The 21,652-nt window shown below is 38.9% G+C and overlaps 1 protein-coding gene and 1 pseudogene across 1 annotated transcript in view; both read left to right on the forward strand.

Annotated features, from left to right (window-relative positions):
* SPATA48 (spermatogenesis associated 48) overlaps positions 1–21,652 on the forward strand; it is a 57,031-nt gene that overhangs the window by 18,841 nt on the left and 16,538 nt on the right. Inside the window, exons 3-5 of the mRNA XM_032430469.1 lie at positions 9,467–9,543; positions 15,016–15,154; positions 17,072–17,139. Of these exons, the coding sequence (XP_032286360.1) occupies positions 9,467–9,543; positions 15,016–15,154; positions 17,072–17,139 (284 nt within the window). The remainder of the gene's footprint in view (positions 1–9,466; positions 9,544–15,015; positions 15,155–17,071; positions 17,140–21,652) is intronic.
* LOC116648474 lies at positions 7,001–7,903 on the forward strand (annotated as a pseudogene).

The following is a 21,652-nucleotide window of genomic DNA, read 5'->3' on the forward strand; positions in this document are numbered from 1 at the left end:
TTTTAAGATACCAATATTCAAATTAAGCTCCAAACAGTTGCAGTGCTTTCCCTAACAGAATTCTTCTGTGCTTTTTTTGTGCAAAGTTGCTTTTGTCTCTGAAATTTACATTAATTTACATCTTGAAAAAAATAGTGCAGTAGGAAACTTATTCTACCTGATTTGAAGACCCGCAGTAATGCTGCATGAAGACAGTATTGTTTTGGTATAATAACAGAGAAATCAACTGAATAGAATTGAGAGTCCAGAAATAAACTGTTTTTACACAAAAGTAACAAGACGGTTCAATGGTTTACACACAGTATTTTCAACAAATAGTCTCTGAACAGCTGGACATCCATGTGGAAGAGGAGTCTTTGTCCCTTTCTCATCCCATCACAAAAATTACTTTGTGCTGGTCATCGACCTAAACTGAAAAGCTAGCAAGAAGAAGCTTCTAAAACAAAATACAAGATAAAATATCTGCAACGTTGGTTGGCAGAGATTTCTTACAGAGGACGTCAAAACCACTATGTCTAGAAAAAAATTCCTTCTGTTAACATTAAAGTCTTTTGCTCTTTGGACCACTGTTAAGAAAATAAAAATGTGAGCCACAAACTGGAAGAAAATGCTTGCAATATCTGTGAAAGGTCTGTGAGCTAAGATATATAAAGAATTCCCACAACGTGATAACAAAAAGATTTTTAAGATCCTCAAGACTGAGATAAATGTTTCACAAAAGAAGATATATAAATGTCCAATAGGCACATGAAAAGGTGTTCAACATTTTTAGTTGTGAGGGAAGTGCAAATAAAAACCAAAATGGAATACTATTGAATACCTACCAGAATGTCTAAAATTAAGATGCTTGAAAACCGTCAAGGAGATAGTATGATGTAAAAAGGAGCAAATAAGCAATTCTTTGCCTCAGTCTTTTTTTAATGTGTGTATAATTTGAAATAATTCTTTTTTTCAAAGAAAAGAAGAAGATGCCTGACAACATCATATGTTGGTGAGGACAGAGAGCAACTGGACTTCTCTTACCTTTGGCGTATCTTATAAAGTGACACATCTATACCATGACCCAGTAATATTATTTTTAAGTATTTACCCAATAAAATCAAAGTATGTGTCCACAAAAAGACTTGTACAGGAATGCTTGTAGCAGCTTAATTAATATGTACACAAAAAATCAATAGAAAGGAAAATGGATTAACAGATCATAGAACAGAATAGTATTCAATAAAAAAGAGTAAACCAGAACACGGGAGATATAGACCAGAATATGAGAGAATCTCAATAATATTAAAAGCCAGCATTAAGGGGCATGTGGGTGGCTCAGTCAGTTAAGCATCCGATTCCTGGTTTCAGCTCAGGTCATGATCTCAGGGTCATGAGATAGAGCCTGGCGACAGGCTCTGCACTGAGCAGGGAGTTTGCTTGAGATTTTCTCTGTCCCTCTCCCTCTACTCCTCCCCTCCCAATAAATAAATAAATCTTTTTTTAAAAGGCAATATTAGTAAGCAAAAAAGCCAGGCTCAAAAAAATACATACCTCCTGATTCCAATTACATGAAGATCAGGAGCAGGCAAAACTAAGTTTTAGTAATAGAAAATAGAATAGTGGCTGCCTATGGGGAGTAAAGATTGACTGAAAGTAGAAATGAAGTATTTGGGGAGATGACAAAAATATTCTGTATTTTGACTGAGATATTGGTTATATGAGTTTCTAATTTAAGTCAAACTGATTGATTAAATTGTACAGTAAATAGCTATACCTTTTCCTATATGTAAATGTCCTAATTCTAGAATTCAGGATTAAGAAGATTTCTTTCAGAATTGTCAAAGAATGAGCTTTTTCCACAAATCCTCTCTATCACGTCAGATACACTGAGATGCGACAGATATACTGAAATGCTACATGTATTTTAAAATCAATACTTAGCTGAGCTCAAAAGCAAGAGAAGAGAGAGGAAGATCCAGTTTCCAGAAAGGAAGAGAAAATCAGTTCTAAAAATAGATGTGCGACTTAAATTACATTTTTCATGGGTATAGCTTTGGGTAACAGAGACCCAAATATGCTGTGGTTGGGACACTATGGAAGTTTCTCTTTTACCTAACAATCCAAAGGTCCTGGACTAGCCTGCAGTTCTCGTGTATGATATTTTCCTAGACTCATTCTGTTGGGCATCAGGATAGAAGGATAGAAGCAAAATCAAAGACAGATATCCTCCCCCTTTCAAGGACTTGTTCCAGAAAATGCACACAGCACTTTAAGTGATGTTGGCAGAACTCAGTATTACACTAGCTGCGAAGGAATTGTGAAATAGTTATCTTTAATCTAAGGTCGTGGGTCCAAATAAAAATGGGCTTCTTTTACTGTAGAAATGGGGAATGAAACTGGATTGGGCTGAAGCCAAAGAGTACATGGGCCAGGATTTTAATACCTACATAGGAACGGGAGTCTGAAATCTCATGGTGGTTATTTGGAATTGAGTTTTCTGTGTAAATTCAGGTACCACAAAGGGCTATCTCAGCAATGAGTAGAAATTTGAATAAATCTGTACACACGGGAGGGAAGTTGGCCACTTGACCAAGACGATAAATCGGACAATACAATATATTATCCACGAGGAAACAGAAACTCTGGTCTGTACCACGTGGATACATGGATCACGATTTCTTAGTACACGTGTAGTGTGGGAATACCACATCCTAAAATTAAAAAAAAGGAAGAAAATCTTTTGTACCCAGAAACAATAAGCAATACTCCGAGGGAACACTTCCACAAAGTGGCACTGACAGGCAGCATCCCAAAGAAAATAGTGCTCCCTAGATGAAACCACCATCAAAATCATACTCTGCATGTGAAAAGGGTTGCTTGTGAGAGGGTATCAGCGGGCACAACAGAAGGGGGGCATCTCTCCCAAGGAGCCTCAGATAATAGAGCCATCTGAATATACATTAATTTTCAAGAAATTAAATTTCTAAGGAAAGAACAGGACTTATGGAGAAGAATAGGCAGATGTGAAAAGGAAACAAATCAGATTTTTTTAAATCAATTATTTATCTTAAAGAAATCATTAAACATTTTTGTTTCCTCTGTGGCAGAGTAAGCTCCTAATAGCCTAACCCTCCCACCAGTAACAACCCCAGACTCTGACGAAATACAAATCCATCGGGTCAAGACCTCTGGTGATTGAACAAAATCAGGCAAATTTCAGAGTTGAAACTTAGAGGATGAACTCAGGGTGATTTTCCCCTTGTGGCCTGAAGGTTGGCTACATTCAGGAAACTGGAGTGGTTAAAATTTCAATAGAAATCTCTGTCTTTCTGACCTAAAGAGGTGAAAGAATGGAGCATGACTCAAGAATTAAAGGAAAGAAACCAAAACGGGAGGCAGCTGGGGAGGGAGCCATAGTGCCACGTATGAACTCAGCCCCAGTCTTTGCCTGATCCCTGGACTGTCTTTGCTCAAAACAGACTCTAAGCAGTTCTATCAAAGGCAAACAAGGTACTGATCTAAGATCTGACTATTATCCAAAATACACTCAGGAATAATGCAGAATCCAGAGTCTCCTCGACATAAAATGTACCACGTCCAACATACAATGCAAAATTACTCAACACACAAAGACCATGGAAAATGGGATAAAATAAATACAACAATGGGATAAAATAAAATGGGATAAGCTCACATGGGAACATGCTAGATACTAGAATTATTAGACAGGGATTTTAATACAGCTGTTGTAACTGTGCTCAGTGACATAATGGAGAATATATTCATAATCACAAGACAGGAAATTTCATCAAAGAAATAGGCGTAAAAAAGAGCCAAAGGGAAATTTTAGAACTAAAATTTCAAAATCTTTTTTTTTAAAGATTTATTTATTTATTTGACAGAGAGAGACACAGCGAGAGAGGGAACACAAGTAGGGGGAATGGGAGAGGGAGAAGCAGGCTTCCCGCTGAGCAGGGAGCCCAATGCGGGGCTGGATCCCAGGACCCTGGGATCATGGCCTGAGCCGAAGGCAGATGCTTAATGACTGAGCCACCCAGGTGTCCCTAAAATTTCAAAATCTTAAAATAGAAATGATATGGGCTAATAGCAGAAAGGATATGACAAGGAAAGTATGAAGGATTTAAAAGTAGAACTTGGAGAGGGTGAAAAAAAATTAAAAATAAATGAACAGAGTCTCAGGGACCCATGGAACAATATGAAAAATTTAAATACACTAATTATAGTCCAAGAATAAAAAGGGAAGTAAAATGTAGCAGAAAATAATATTTGAAGAACTAATTACTGAAACGTCCCCAGATTTGATGAAAGACATACATTTTTCAAGTTTTCAAGAGGCTTACTGAATTCCAAACAGAATAAAAATTTTTCAAAAAGCCCAGGCATCAGGTATTCAGATACAAAAGATACAAAGAGAATTTTGAGAGCAGCAAGAGAAAAGTAAGTTGAAATATCACAGGCTTCTCATCAGAAAAGAAGACAGTGGAGCAGGGGAGTGACATATTTACGGTCTGATAGAAAAAACGCGTCACACAGAATACTACGTCTAGAAACTTGAACCTTCAAAGATGAAGGCTGTGTTGGCCTTTTACGGCTGTTATAAGAAATCAACATAAATTTAGTGACTTAGACAATACAAACTTATCATCTTATACTTCTTGAGGTCAGAGTCAAAAATGGGTCTCACTGAGCTCTAAAATCAAGGTGTTGGCAAGGTTGCATTTCTTCTAGAGGCTCTCGAGTAAAATTCATCTTCTTGCCACGGGCATCCTTTGGCTCATGGGCCTTGTCTTCATCTTCAAAGCCACCAATGGTAGGTTGAGTTCTTCCTTCATCAGATAGAATCACTCTGACCTACTCTTCTGCCTTGACCTTCTAATTTTAGGGACCCTAGGATTACATTGTACCCATCTGAATGTCTAGGACAGTTTTCCTATTTTAAATTCACCTGATTAGCAACTTTAAATCCATCTGCACCCTGAATTACCCTTTTCCATGTAAGCTAACATATGCAGTTTCCAGGATTAGGACAAGGATATATCTGGGGGCCTGATTATATTGAATATATTAAAAGGCTACGTAAAGAAACTTGCAAGAAAAGAAAAACAGAGGAAGTAAATTGCCAATGGACATGTACTACAAGAATTATTAGGCATTTAAGATTATTTTTTCCGTTTAACTTCTTTAAAGTACACATAGCTGTTTAAAACAGATGTCTAACATTGCTATCTGAAGCGTATTATGAATGTAGATATAGTCCCATGTGACGATAGAATAAGGAATGACAGGGTGTGGTAAACGGACTTCTGGTTGTAATGTTTGTACATTTTATGTGAAGTGGTACAATGTTAACTCCAAGTGAACTGTGGAAAGGTAAAGACATCTAATGTAATCTCTAAAGCAACACTGAAATGTACTATAACGAGGTATCGTTAAAGAGCCAGTTAATGACATAATTGGTATTCTAAAAAATCCCACTCATTTAAATAATCTAATGAAGGCAGAAAAGGGAAACAGAGGAGCAGAAACATAGGGGCAAACAGACAACTATAATAAAATGGTACATATAATCTTAATATATCAATCATTACATTAAATAGTAATATACTAAACATTTCAACAGAAAGGCGGAGATTATCAGAACAGATAAAAAAGCCAGACACAACTATATGTGATTTACAAGAGGTACACTTTCAATATGAAGATGCAAATAGGCTGAAAGTAAATGAACAGAAAGCATATCAAATGCACATGACATATTCACCATAATCATATGCTGGAGCATAAAACAAGTCTTCATATATTTAAATGTATTGAAATAATTCTACTTGTGTTCTTAAACCACCACAGAGTTAAGTTAAAAATAAATAACTATTAGATGTTTAGAAAAACATCAAATACTTTTAAATTAAAAATCATACTTCTGAATAATCCATGGATCAAAGACGAAATCATAAGAAAAATTAGAAAATGTTTTAAACTGAACAACGATGAAAATATAACCTATCAAATCTTATATGATGCAGCTAAAAGACTGCTGAAAAGAAAAAAAATTAGCCTTTTATGCTGATATTAGGAAACAGGGAAGTTCTGAAAATTAAAGATTAATGATTAAGAAACTAGAAGAATGGTTAAACAAAAAAAAGAAAGCGGATTAAAAAGATAAGAATAGAAACCAATGAAAAAGAGAAAAGATACACAAGAGAGAAAACTTAAAGCCAAAAGCTGTTTCTTTAAAAAGATCAATGAAAGTGTAAATATTTTATTAGTATGATCAAGAAAGAGAAAGAACACATATTACCAACATAGAAAATTAAAGAGTTTATTCCTGCTGATCCTAAAAACAAAAAAGAAAATATTATAAACTACTGTATGCCAGTTCATTTAGCATCTTAAATTAAATGAACAAACTCCTTTTAAAATGCAACTTACTAAAATTGATACTAATGAAATAGAACACATGAATGCCCCCTGTTTATTAAAGAAATTTAATTTTTCTGATCAAAAATCTTTCCACACTGAAAACTCTAGGATCAGATGATTTCACTGCTGAATTTCGTCAAACATTCTCGGAAGAAATCACATCAATCTAATATAAGTTATTTCAGAAAATAGAAGAAGGAACACTTTCTGACCAGTTTTAGAAGTCCAACTTAACCTAATATTCCTGAACCAGACACAGACATTCCAAAAAAAAAAAAGAGTAAATTACAGAAATTACATTCTTCATGTACAGAGACACAACAATTATTGCAAAGAGTTAGTAAATCAAAACCAGTAATTTATAAGAAGGACAATATATCATGTTGAGGTTTATCCCGGGAGTGAAAATATATCCTTACCTTTCAAAAATCAATCAGCACAATTCATCCTACTGGTAACCGTCAGTGTGTTCACTATAGTTAATGGTCTGTTTCTTGGTTTGTGTCTCTCTCTCTTTTTTTTTTTCCCCTTTTCTTGTTTGTTTTGTTTCTTAAATTCCACATATGAGTGAAATCACATGACTGATATCTGTGCAGAATTGGGGAATAATGTAAGGCCTGCTGTGACTTTGGTAGGAGACGTAAGTGCCGTCCCTAAGCGCTTTTAGGACAATTTGATAAGACACCATGGCAGTGTCCTCCAGAGAGCAGGTGGTAGAAGACTCTCGAGGAATCATGGTAGTTTAAGATGGAAGGAACTTGCCTCTCTTCTCTGGTGTACGAGTATCAGAGGGTGCCTACTCTGTCTTGCGGGTCACCTCCAGTGGGCCAAAAGAGCACAGGAATCAGCTTCCCCCAAATCCCTGCCTGTGAATTATTACACAGCATTTGACCATGTTCGAGAACAACTACCCGGAGGCGGTTTTGTGGTAAGTGAAGGAGCGAATCCTATGGATACTGGATGCACGGTGCTTCAGAATGAACTTCCTCATCACAGGCTTGACGCTGATACTTTTGGAACAATGGGAGTGGGGTTGGGATTCGCCAGCGCAGCCGCCGTAGTGGCTGAAGACAGAAACCCAGGGCAGCGGCCGTCTGTGTGGAAGGAGACAGTGCATTTGGATTTTCTGGCGTGGAAACGGGAACTATCTGCCGGTACAACATGCCAATCGTACCTTTGGTGATGATGAATGATGGAATTTACCAAGGTTTCGATGTAGACACTTGGAACGAGATGTTGAAATTTGGAGGTGCTACTAAAGTGGCCTCTAGTCTGTCTTCTGCCAAACTCCCAGCAGGAGCAGGTACGACTGCATTTGGAGGCAAAGAGTAGCTTGTACAAAACCAGAAGAATTCCAAAATCACCGAGGCAGAAGGTGGCAGACACACAACTAAACCCTCTCTTATCAATATCATGACTGAACCACGAGCCCACATGGAAGGCCCAGGATTTTCACTGGCTGACCCGCTCTGATATGTAAATAAAGATGCCAGGGAGTGTTCTTGAGGAGTTTTCTCTTTCTTGTAAGTCAGAATTTCATTTTCCGCAGCAAAATTACTAAAACGTCAAAATTATTATACCAGTAAAAAATTTAAAACACTTTTTTTTAAAGATTTTATTTATTCATTTGACAGAGAGAGAGATAGCTAGAGCAGGAACACAAGCAGGGGGAGTGGGAGAGGGAGAAGCAGGCCTCCCGCTGAGCAGGGAGCCCGATGTGGGGCTCGATCCCGGGATCCTGGGATCATGATCTGAGCCGAAGGCAGACGCTTAACGACTGAGCCACCCAGGCGCACCTAAAAACACTTCTAAATAAAAAATGTATATATATAATTCATCCTACTAACAGAACCATTACAATGATTTCACTAGATGTAGCCTTGGTGAAATTAAAAAATATGTAACAACCAGGTTTAAACAGAGACTAGAACCAGGGGAAGAAGGAAGTGTGAACTGGAAAGTGCATAGCGGTACAATGGAAGTTAAGGATGAAGAGATGCAAAAGTTAGGACACTAAGCGGACAGAACAAGAAAGTCTAGTATTTGTCTATGGGAACTTCATAAGAGAATAAAGTGAATCCACTGACAGTAAAGAGGACAATGGAGAATTGTCCAAATTGGTGAAAGTTAGGCATTCTCAGATTAGAGAAACATAACACATCTTAAGCCAGATGAAAAAAATAGATCTTCTCCTAAACAAATTTTCTTCGTGGGAAAACCAAGACAAGTATCCTAAATATTACCAGAGGATGAGGATGGGGGGACACAGAATACCTGCAGACCATCATCATCCGTGTACTTTCAAAGTAACGATAACAGGCCATAGGTCAATGAAAGGTAGTTTACTAAATAAACATAACCATTAAATTAGAATTCTAAATTCATCTGGAACAGTATTGAAAGGTGAGGATGAGTTAGTTAAAAAACTGAGCTAGAAGAAGCTCATATCCTTGAAAGAATGATTGAAAATAGAACTTCAGCCAAAGAGAATGGAACCAGGAATACAGGGTTAAAACAAAACAAAACAAAAACCAAATAGAATACAAGAAGTAAAAGCAAGCAAAGAACCACTGATAAAATATTGTGGAAAATTTAAATAAATAGTCCTTGACAACAGTTATAATAATAAGTCATTTTAATGAAATAAGATGAAAGATAGGAAGGGGGAAATATTGCAGAGCTAATGTCCTTCTATCATTAGAAGACAAGAGAGACAAGACGTTTTAAGATGTTTGAATTGCATGGTGCTGAAAGCATCATTTGCCAACATTTAAAATTCAAGAGCTTTCTCCTAAAGAATTGATTTTCTGTTAACTTGAATATACATTTTGTCAATTTTAACTTAATCACTGGGAGATTATACAGAGAATGTAAATTTTCAAGACAACTGAGGGAAGTAGGGGAGCGTTAAACCTGGTCCACCCACGGGGTGCTATGACAGGAGAAAAGTAGGGACAGAGAAAACAAGAAACCACATGCGTAGAAAGCATGAGCACTTCCCATGTTATCTGATCTCCTTTAATTTATTGTTCACACCTTCTAGGAGGATGGAGAACCGCTTTTACAACCAAACGGGAAATACAGTGCAAAGGACTCATTTTACAAGTCCTCGACTCAAAAGTAAGCATTTTTCCCGATAGAACTTTGACTTAAAAATGTACTTCTAGGGGCGCCTGGGTGGCTCAGTCGGTTAAGCAGCCGACTCTTGATTTCAGCTCAAGTCATGATCTCAGGGTCCTGAGATCGAGCCCCATGTGTAGCTCTGCACTCAGCGGGGAGTCTGCTTGAGATTCTCCCTCTCCTTCTCCCTTTTCTCCCTCTGCCCCTCCCCCCCCACATAAATAAATAAATAAGTCTTTTAAAAAATAAAAAAAAAAACTAAAAAAATAAAGTATTTCTGTGTCATCTTTCATGACGCATCCCCTTTGTATCCACAGTGTCCTGGCTTCAATGAGTCATTCAGAGAGCATCAGATGCAGATGCTTACTCACTCATGTTGATGGCTAAAATAAAGAGGTCAAGGGAGAGTCTTAAAGAAAATCTATGTTTAATAGAAGAATAAAACCAAAGCAGAAAGGAAATGGTCAGAGAGAGGAGAAGATAAGAGTATAACATCACAGAAAACCAAAGCAGAGAAAGCCTGAAGGAGTTCATTTACTCAGTCAAAAACCATCTTCAACTCTTGCTGTGTGTCTGTGCCCCGGGCTATGAGGTTCATCAGGGAATAAGGCAGGCAAAGATCTCTGTTCTCAAAGAGCTCTCATTCTAAAGGGAGATGGACGATAAGCACAAACGTAACACGTAAATAGCTCATATCTTAGAAGGTAATGAGTCTATGGAAACATAAAAAAGATGGAACAGGATAAGAGCATCAGGGGTGTCCTGTGTAAGGGTAGGAGGTTTCAGTAGTGAAGGAGGTCTGTGGGGGGGGGTCGTCCTCAGTGATGGGATTTGAGAGAAGCTCAGAAGACATAGGGAAGTGATTGCAGATCTCTGGGGTGACCATTTTCCAGGCAGAGGGAATGCAGAACCATGCGGAGACCTGTGTCAGAAGTGTGCATGGGGTCAGGGATGCACCCGGGCCAGGGTATCTAGAGCAGAGTACAAGAGGGGAATTAGGAAGAGAAGATGGGAAAAAGCAGGGAGTGTCTGGAACCAGACGTCCAGGGGCACTTTAAGCAACTGTAAACACCAGGGCTTTTTCTCTGAGGGAAGTGAAGGTTTAGCAGAGAAGTGGCAAGATCAGACTCACAGAAAGCAACGTGGTGGCCTCTGTGTTCCCAGCCAACCGGATGAGGCAGAAGGGGGAGGCCAGGGCACCGCTGGCATCTACAGAGGTCAGGTAAGGACGGTTTGGGGGAGGCTGGTAGGAAGGTGTCAGCCTCGGTTGGCTTCTGGATATATTTTGAAAGTAGAGCCAACACAATTTCCAGTTTGCAGGTAATGAATCTCAAGGAAATAGGAGTCAAGAACAATCCAAGGGTTTGGGCTAAGCAGGCAGATGGCCTGAGGTTGCCATTACTTTGACACAGGGGAGTGGGTTTGGAGGGAAAGGTCAGAAGTCCATTCTAGCCCTGCTGAATATAAAGATGTTCATTAGATATCCACGTGGCTACGTCAAGTAGGTGACAGGGTGTGTGGGTCTGGGGTTTGGAAGAGCGGTCTGAGCTAGAGAAATTAAGTGCAGGGGTCATGGCTTAGCAACAAGCGTGAATTAGCAGACACACATTAAGGGTGTTTGGGGAGGAGGGAGTGAAACTGTGCAAACGGTCAAGGACAATCAGCCCCGAGAAGAGATGATTGCAGTTGCCCAGTGGGCTTTGAAGTCAGCAGAAACACAGAGAGTGGAGAAGCGGGGGTCCGGGGGTGGCTGCCGTGAGCACAGGGACCTGACAATGTGTGTCGTGCCGCAAAGCACTTCATTCCCTCCGAAGTCCTTCCCTCCCCAGGGGCTGAACCCAGCAGACGTGCCTCACGTTTCAGCCTCACCCACCACCAGTTTCATGAAATATACTTAGGAGTAGATATTTTCCCAGAAGGTTTATAAAAATATAAAGAATATATGTGAAATGTGTGATTAAAATCAGAAGTCATGCTTTCTCTCTCTCTCTTTTCTCTTTCTCTCCCTTTTTCTCTGCAAATCTCCTTAGCAGAAGAAATCAGCATTGGGATACTTGTTGACCTAAATGATGCCAATTTGTTAATGAAAATGTCACTTAGTAGCCCTTTATGTGTTTTATGTATAAGAAATATTCTGTGAAATATCCTGCCATTCTGTAAGCTTTGGTTTCAATCATCTGTACTTAGTTTTCAGGAAGTTGAAAATTGAGGCATTTTTAAAAAGATGTTATTTATTTATTTGAGAGAGAGAGCACAAGCAGGGAGGAGGGGCAGAGGGAGAGGGAGAAACAGACTCCCCACTGAGCAGGGAGCCCAACACAGGGGCTCAGTCCCAGGACCCTGGGATCATGACCTGAGCAGAAGGCAGACCCTTAACAACTGAGCCACGCAGGTGCCCCAAATTAAGGCATTTTAAAGAATTGTACTTCTTGCCCATTTTGTGGCTGAGATGGGGGAGGAGGCAAATTCTATTTCAACATATACTTGGAGATTCTGATGCAAAATCATACAGCCTTTTTTCTGTAAACAATGTCAATTTTTAATGAGGAATTATTTTCGTTCTAACCCATATTTCAGAAGAAAAGATAACCAGTCAACCAAATGCATTATTAGGGTTACAGTGCCCCGTTATCCGAAGTTCACGTCCCTTAGAACCCTCTGCATAGACCACAAGTATTACAAGTCTGGATGGCAAGTTTGTAGCAAGATCGTGTGCCTTATCTCCTCATTGTAAAACAACTGGAGAAGTATAGCGACAATCATTTTTACACAGTTCTTTTCGTTGGTGTGTTGGCAACAGCTTCTTGTTTTCCTTAGGAAGAGTGTTGTTCATGTGTTAGCCTTCATTAACTCCAAGTGAAGTGGTGAAAATATTTATCCCTTTAGAACAGGCTGCATCTTTTTAGCAACTCATGAAAAAACAAGTACTAATTTACACTATTTACCAAGCTGCAATGCTTTAAGAGCACTACTTAAAAAGCAAAATAAACTTCATTTACATTAAAAAAAAAAAAAGAAAGAAAGAAAGAAATACATGGTATGGAGCTGTGTTTCAGAGTCTTAGAGCAAGTTGAGAAAAGAGCTCTATGGAAAGCATCTGCAGTCTGGGGGCCGGTAGTGAGACACCCAATTCTCACCTTTCTCATCTTAAAAATGAAGGATTTTAACGAAATGGCCTATAATTTCCTCTCTGGTTTTTATTTCATTCCCTATCGTATTCTTATCTTGGTGTCTCTCAGAAAAAATTCCAGTGGTCATCTTGGAAAAAGTTACTGATTTGGCTAAATTCATGATGCTTTGCTCAGAATATAAGGATTTTTGACAAAACAAAGTACGAAATCATACTATTCAATAGTCTTATTTAAAACACAGCATATAAAAGTTTTCATAGGGGAAAAATAATCTTGTGAAACCTGTATGGAAAATTCCATAAAATATTCGTGAAATGCATCAGAGGCTCAAACAGAGATGCATCTTGCAAAATTTAATTCAACTCAGGTGAATTTCTTACGACAATACCATTCAGATATTCTGTCTGAAAAATGCACCATTTTAGGGACCCCCTGGGTGACTCAGTCTGTTAAGCATCTGCCTGTGGCCCAGGTCATAATCCCAAGGTCCTAGGATCTAGTCCTTGCTCAGCGGGAGCCTGCTTCTCCCTCTTTCTCTGCCGCTCCCCCTGCTTGTGCTCAGTCTCTCTCTGTGACAAATAAATAAAGTAAGAGAAAGAAAATCATTTAAAGTAAGAGAAAGAAAAATGAACTGTTTAAGCTTTCGCTACAATTAAAAGTATTTCATAAGAGTTAGCTTTTCTTTAGGCCACAGTAATTTCAGAGTGAGTGAGTTGAAAACATATACACAGCAGTGAACATCACCATGGTATTTAATTTCACAAATATTAATTTAATCAATCATCACATCAGTCCTATATGGTAAATATAATGTTTATGTTGTTTCTTATCCAGGCTTTTATCCCAAGCCCCTAGCACAGTGCTTGAAATATAGTAATCGCTGAATAGATATTTGTTGAGGGAATGAGGATCACTGGTAATTGTTTGCCAACTGAGAGGAGTGGAATTATTTGGAAGGAGAAGGCTGGCTGACAGGGTGGGATGGAGCGTTCAGCTTTTGCACCAAGGCTGGGCGGGGTAGGGGCAGGATGCTGGACACCGGGGATGGCCATCTATCCATCTACCCTGTCAGGATGCCACCATGGGAATGAGGGCTCTTTGGTTTTCCTTCAGGATCAAACTGGAGTCTGTTTAGCTGCATCTGTCATGTGTGTCTGTCTAAAACAATAAAACTTTCAAAACTTGAAATCCAAGACGGTACCTTTAGATCCGAATCCTGTGTGTATAACGCTTGCTTTTGCTAAGATGGCTGGACCCCTGGTACCACGGTCCAGACTTTGATAATCAGGATCATCGGTGTGGGGCAGTGGGAATGTGGCTCACTCTTCACGGGCCGAGAATCCGCATCAGCATCCTGACTTCGACCACCAGTAGCTGAGCAACCTTAAGCAAACAAATTTCATTCTCTAAGCCAGAGTTTGTTTATTTGTAAGTTAAAGAATGGTCTTTCTGCCCTGCTGCGAAGGTCAAATGCATTTTTTTGTGTGTGAACTGTAAGATGCATATAATTAAATGCATTGGTTTTCTACTGCCATGCAACAGATGACCGCAAATTATCAGCTTTAAACCACATGACTGCAGTCAGAAGTCCAGGTGTGCCCCAACTGGGTTCAATACTCAGAGTTTCTCAGGCTGGAATCAGAGTGTCAGCTGGGGCTGGGTCCTTGTCCTCCAGGAGCAATCGGATTCGCGGCAGAATTCAGTTCATTAAAGCTGGGGGGCTCATGCAGTGTTTCTTTTTCTTTCCTTTTCTTTCTTTCTTTCTTTTTTAAGATTTTACTTATTTATTTGAGAAAGAGAGCATGAACAAGGGGAGGGGCAGAGGGAGAGGGAGAAGCAAACTCCCTGCTGAGTGCGGAGCCCAACGTGGGGCTCGATTCCAGGACCCTGGGATCACGAGGTGAGCCGAAATCAAGAACTGGACGTTTAACCGACTGAGCCACCCAGGCACCCCTCATGAGGTGTTTCTTTAAGGACAGCTGCAAAGTGTCTACTGTATGTTTATCTCTTTTTAGGGCTCACCTGTTTGGGTCAGACCTACTTAGGAGAATCCACCTTTTGATTAACTCAAATTCAACTGATTAGGGACCTTGAATATATAAGCACAATCCCTTGGCCATATAAAGTTGACATACAAAGTATCACAGGAGTGGTATCTTGTCATACTCATTCGCTCTGCCCACACCAGAGGGGAGGTGGTTATATATGACATGTACACCAGGGGGCAGGAGTCATGGGGGACACCTTCGAATTCTGCCTGCCACAGTGTATGATACTGCTAGGACTCATACCATTTGAATATGTATTTTTCATACTATGTCCTTATTTAATAATTTCACAGAGCTTATGAAGTTGTTCCTTGGGACAAGATGCTACCACCGAAACCCGATCCAGAAGAAACAACAGTGGAAAAAGCTGCTGACCTGATTTCACAGTGTTTTACACTGAAAAGATATGAAGGGGCCCCATCAATAACCCAGGTCAGTGATTAGGGACCTCAATTACATGTGCATAATGCCTTTTCTCATATATAACGTTGCATTTTTGCAACAGTGCATTTATTTCTAAACTGAAGCCCAAAACTTGAATATTCATTTTATTGTAAGAAACATGGAAAGAACATGTAAATATATACATTTATGGACTTGAAAGTGCCATAATCAAAAAAGTCATCAATAACCTCAAATACTGCAATGCTACCTGTATTGCACTTTTTAAAATTTTATTTAAAGACTACCTCTGTCTCAAAAGTCCTTTTCAATGACTGTGTTTATTTTAAAACTGCACAAGGAGGACTGAGGGATGGAGAAATCATTATGATTCCATCAGAGAACCTGTGTTGAGAACAGTTCTTGAAATTGAACCTAACCTCTGCACTCTGAGACAGAATGGGAAAACCCATGAATCATAGAGCTCTTATTTCTAGCAAAACAAAGCATAGTTGGTTGTTTCCAGAGATGTATGTTTTCATATTTATTTTATTTTATTTTATTTTATTAAGAGAGAGAGGGCGGGGAGGGGCAGAGGGAGAGAGAGAATCTTAAGCAGGTCTGCGCTCAGCACAGAGCCTGACATGGGGCTCGATCTCACGACCCTGAGATCATGACCAGAGCCAAAATCAAGAGTTGGACACTTAACCGACTGAGCCTCCCAGGCGCCCCTCTGTGTTCATTTCCAAACATCAAGAGTTCAGCACGTGAATTATTGTATCCACATCACAGCCAGGGTACTTTTCCTAAAGTGTGAATCACTTCATATCACTCCTCTGATTAAAACCCTTCATTTTTGAGAAAGTGAAATCCATGCTCTTTGACAGGACATATCCCCCGTCCTGTTATTTGCCCATGACCCTTCCTCAGCCTGATCCTTACCTTCCCGTTCCTCTTGCTCCTCAAACCCCATCCTCCGAACAAACAGTATTCCACTCCCTTCGGCATTCCATTTTTTCCCAGCTAAGTCCCATGAATCCTTTGGGTCTTAATGTCGGACCTCACTATTGCCCTCCCAACCCTGGCTCTGTGCTTGCAAAGCGCCTCCTACTTGCATTGAATCTCTCATCCTTTCGCTCTGTTCCTCATCCCTTGGAAGTCTGACAAGCCCGGGGACCACCTCTCATAACAAAGCTCTTTCCTATGTAAAACACATAGCACTAAAGAGGAAAATGATGATATACAAATATGGTGCTAAACACGGACTCCTAAGAGGTTCAGAACCACAGGGTAAGAAGCCCACATTATTTTGAAAATCTTTGTCAGCTTTTACAGAGCAAAATGGCAGCAAGAGAGAAACAATGTGGCTCTAATATAAAGTCTCGGCACAGGATTTGCCCATAGAAACTAAACTAAGTCGGAGGACAGAAAATGTGCCTGGATTCTTACAGCTGTTTTTAAGGATCTCTCAACTACTTAAAAATATTTTTATATCTTTTGAAAATTGGTCATTTTTAAACATATGCTTTGGCATCTAATTATGCCAGAACCCAAAGTCCTTCCCGGCAAGATGAGGTTCAAAGCTCAGGGTCTGGATGGGGCTGGAAAGGGGAGACCAGCCTGGGGCTGCAGAGGGTGGACAAAAACAGAGCCAAGTGACCACAGGTTCTGAGATGAAAACCAAAATCAGACCTTTCACAGGGCTTCAGTCTATAGGAGGTAGATGATGAGGCAGATTCCAGCTGTGTGAAAACTAATGGAAACGAAGGGTCTGAGGGCAGAGCAGAGACCAGGAGGGGCTCTGGGGCAAAGCCCTCTGCTGCTAAGCAGGTTTGGAGAGTGCTTTCCATTGGGAGCCTGGGGCTTGCCTATGATGTGGTGGGGACGGTTAAGAGCACAGGAGCTTATAGACAAGACATGATGTGATTTGTTCATTAAATATGTCATTCATTTTGTTGCTGATTTTAGATGGTTGGTGGACTCTGGGACAGATTTCAAACAAGATCTTTCTTGACACCAGTCAAGCCAGTTACTTTGTAAGTTTTATCCCCCTGTGTTCTCATCAGTAAATTTTTCACTATCACAGATCTCTCACTGATATGTCTGGTGCTCCCGTCCATGGCTTATAGAAGGGATGAGGGGCATATCCTCTGGAGAACATTCCAGAGACCTCAGACTTCCATCCCTGTGACGGGAAAGAGAACCCAAGTCCCATTCACTTGCTCAGTGTTGCCTGCTTTCTCTTGTTTTCTCTTAACCCTCCTTACAATTTAGACTATGAATGGGCCGTCTGGGTGGCTCAGTCAGTTAAGCGTCTGACTGTTGATTTTGGCTCAGGTCTTGATCTCTGGGTCCTGATATTGAACCCTGCGTCAGGCTCCTGCTGAGCGTGGAGACTGCTTGAGATTCTCTCTCTCCCTCTGCCCCCTGCCCCACATTCTCTCTTTAAAAAAAAACCCACAAAAATTTAAAACCATTTAAAAATAAGGAGTGCTTTATGAATAAGTTGATATGAAGAATTATAATGTTGTGAAATCCATGGACTTCAAGGGATTGTAACATTTCTATCAACTTTTGCATCAAGCAGTTATTTTGTGTTTTATTTTATGCTAGAAACTATGGTTTTATTATTAATCCTTCCACGTAAGTAATTTTGTGCATGCAGTCTAAAAAAGTCTGATGTTTCTGTCTTCGAAAATGTCACTACTTCTTCCTATTTTTTGTTCTCACTACAACCCACATCCAGGTATCATCTATTTTTATTTTTTAAATTTATTTTTGAATAAATAATTGAAATTTAATATATACAAAACATATAAATAAGAATATGATGCAATTTGTGTAGCATTTCCCAGTTTTAGAAATAGAGCATTACCAACACGATGGAGAGCTTCTCTGTTCTTCCTTAGGGATCACTATTATTCTGGATTTGATGTTTCATATTTCATACCTTCCTATAATCCTTTAAAACACATGTATTCTTTTTAACCAAGATATGGCATTGTGTTCCATGGTTCTAAACTCAATATAAGTGGCATTATATATATATACAACTTGGAACATTTTTGTTCATTGTTGTGTTTGTGAGATTTATACAAGTTGGCATTTAGATCTCTAGGTGCTCACTTTCCTTGCTGGATAGTCTTGCGTTGTATGGATATACCACAATTTATTTATCCATTCTTGTAATTTAATTAGTTTTTGATTTTATTGCAGTTGGAAATGATGTCCCCATTTCTTCATGTACTCAAGCACAAAAATATTTCTAGATTTTATATACATATTTATCTCTACCATTGCTGCATCAAGAGGGTGACTTCCTTATAATCTAGATATCGGCACATTCTGCTCCAGATGCGTTCTACCTATGGGCTAAACCATTGGCAATGCTTGAGTTCCCACCACTGCACATCATGGCCAGCATTTGGAATTTCAAATTTAAAAAAATTCTAATCTTATGAGTATGAAATTGTATTTCATTATCATTTTCACTTACATTTACCTGATAGCCAATAATCATTTTTTTGTAGGTTACGACTCACTTGGGTGTTCGCATCTGTAACTTACCTGTTCATATATTTTTCCCCATTTGCAGTTGGGTTCCTTGTCTTTTATGTATTAATTGTATAAATTTTTATGTTTACTATTCTGGAAAAAAATTCTTCATTGGTAATATGCATCAAAGTATCTCCTTTTCGTCTGTGACTTTTCTGTTTTATACTGCTCTTTGCTGAACTGAAGTTTTGAATTTTAATATAACTGAATTCATCAATATTTTCTTCCATGTCTTATTATTTTTATGGACTTTTTAATAGATCTTTCCCTACCCAGAAGTAATATATTATTCTTCTTAACTTTTTTCTAAAAAACACTTTGCTTTTCACATTTATTTCTTTAAACCAACTCAGGTTTAATGAGTGGTTTAAACCTGAAATCAACTCAGGTTTAGCGTGTGAATGAGGGATCCATTTCTCCACATGACTGAACAATTACCCTAGTGCAGGTTAATGAGTAGACTCTACTAAGTAGTTTAATGAGTGAAGTGTAGCCTGTTGGTTGCAACCCATTGGTGGTGAGTCACAACCACCATTTTGTAAAATTAAATAGAATAGAAAATATAAGAATGAATCATATGGAACTCTAGACAGATCTGTGTATTTTGCAAAAAATACTGCAGATGTTTATAAAGAATCATGTAAGACAGAGATAATGCATAAGAAAAGCACATGTCCACAGTGAGATTATTCTACCTTTTCTTTCCTAGAGATTTGATCATCACCTCAATGGGAAGGTTAATCTTGTACATTTAATTTTATATTTACCTAATCCACAGCTAATTGCTAAGTCCAGGAGATTTTTAACTGTAATCGGCAAAATTAATGAGAGTTCTTGATAAATTTCAGTTACGGAAAAATAATGTCAAACACAACATTTTTCAAATGTTTGTACTACGTCAATAAAACCAGCTTATATTGCCCTTTAGAAATGAATTTTTATATCAGTAAGAGAAAAAAGAATAATGAAGTGAAAATAAGCAAAATCATAATCACGTTTAACTGTTGCATCTAGTATTGCAAATGGTGAAAATATTAAGAAGAATGTTGTCTTGTCAGCAAATGTAGATTTTCTCAAGCCATATTCTAAAAATAATGTGTAAACTTTTTGATAAAGATTATTTAAAATGTTTTGCCAAATGTGGAATACATCCCAATATAAAAAATAGATTCCAAGGTAGAAGTTGAAAGGTAATAATTTTTTAAAGGTTAAGACACTCACAAAATATAAGATTCATAAACACAGCAAGCTGAAACTGTTGGTGGTCACAATCAAATATCTTTTAAAAGAACAAAGATGCATTGGGTGTTATATGCAAACAATGAATCATGGAACACTACATCAAAAAATAAATAAATAAGTAAATAAATTTTTTTTAAAAAGTACATTTATCTAACTAAAAAAATAAGTAAATAAAAGAACCAAGATGCAAATCATTGGTGCCAACTCTTACATTATGCGAGTACTAATAAGAACACTTTATTAGCATCTTTTTATTTATATATCATGTGGTGAAATAGCAAATAGTTCACCCAGATGATAAAATTTGTATTCCCGTTTATATGAATCCATTGCCTTTTTAATTTTTTAATTTTTAATTTTAATTTGTTTTTTAGAGAGAGAAGGGGGGAAGGGCAAGGGAAAAGGAGAGAGAGAATCTCAAGCAGGCTCCACGCCCAGCACAGAGCGTGATGTGGGGCTCGATCTCACGAGCCTGAGATCATGACTTGAGCTGAAATCAAGAGTCAGATGCTTAACTGATTGAGATACCCAGGTGCCCCCATTGCACTTTTTAAATAGGAAATCATTTGATCAGTGAAAAGCTATATGTCTTAGTCAGTATTGCCATGTCTCCAAGCTTTTGAGAGTGCCGCTCACCCTGACCCTTCCTCTATGCAAATGTTGCTCCTAGGAGCCCACACTAAAACCTATAGTCGAATGTCTATGTGGCTCAACTCATAATGCCCAAACCTAGAAACTACCAAGATATCTTTCAACAGGCCAGTGGGGAAGTACGTACTGGATAAACATACTAGAGCATACCCTTGCAATGACATACTACTCAGCAATGAAAAAACCAAATGCAACACACAACAGAGTGTGTGACTCTTAACTGCATTTTACTCAGTGAAAGCAGCCAGACCCAAAGGGTCACATATTGTATGACTCCATTTATATGACATTTAGAAAAGGCAAAACTACCGGGATGGGAATAGAACAATGGCAGCCAGGAGTTGGGAAGGGGGAAAGGGATGAATACAGAGAGCCTATAAAGGGAACATTTAGGGTAGTGAACTGCTCTATATGGTTACTTGACTCTGTATTTGTGAAACCAATAGAACTATTCACTAAAAAGAACAAACTTTACTGGGCACCTGGGTGGCTCCGTCGGTTAAGCGTCTGCCTTCAGCTCAGGTCATGATCTCGGGGTCCTGGGATCGAGTCCCACATCGGGGTCCCTGCTCAGTGGAGAGTCTGCTTCTCCCTCTCCCCTTGTTCCTCCCCCCTGCTCATGCTCTCTCTCTTTCTCTCTGTCAAATAAATAAATAAAACCTTGAAATAAAAAAAAGAACAAATTTTCCTGAATGCAAAGTGAAATAAATACATGCATATATGTACCCGTACGTGCCAGATGTTGGGGGAATCCAGGATGGAATGCAGATGGTGGCAAAAGAATCTATGTTTCAAATCAGTGACGTAACTACACTTTAGTGGATGGTCCTAAATTAGTTTAGAAACAGTATTTTGATGGAATAACGTAAGGCTAAAGATGAAACGAATTGTATATAAGCCCTGTGCTCTAGATGGTGCGTGCGTCTCCCCAGGGAAATGGGTTGGTGATTCTAACACTACTTACATGTATGGGTTTGAACAAAACGAAATGTTTGCTAGATAACAGGAAGCAGGTTTCACACTGTCAGGAGGAAATACGAATAAGTAAGGAAGAAAGGCTATGCATGAACCCTGTGGCACTGGATTTGATCGGGGGGATCC

Source organism: Phoca vitulina, unplaced genomic scaffold (assembly GCF_004348235.1).
Source record: "Phoca vitulina isolate PV1807 unplaced genomic scaffold, GSC_HSeal_1.0 scaffold44, whole genome shotgun sequence".
In the NCBI taxonomy this organism is placed as follows: domain Eukaryota; kingdom Metazoa; phylum Chordata; class Mammalia; order Carnivora; family Phocidae; genus Phoca; species Phoca vitulina.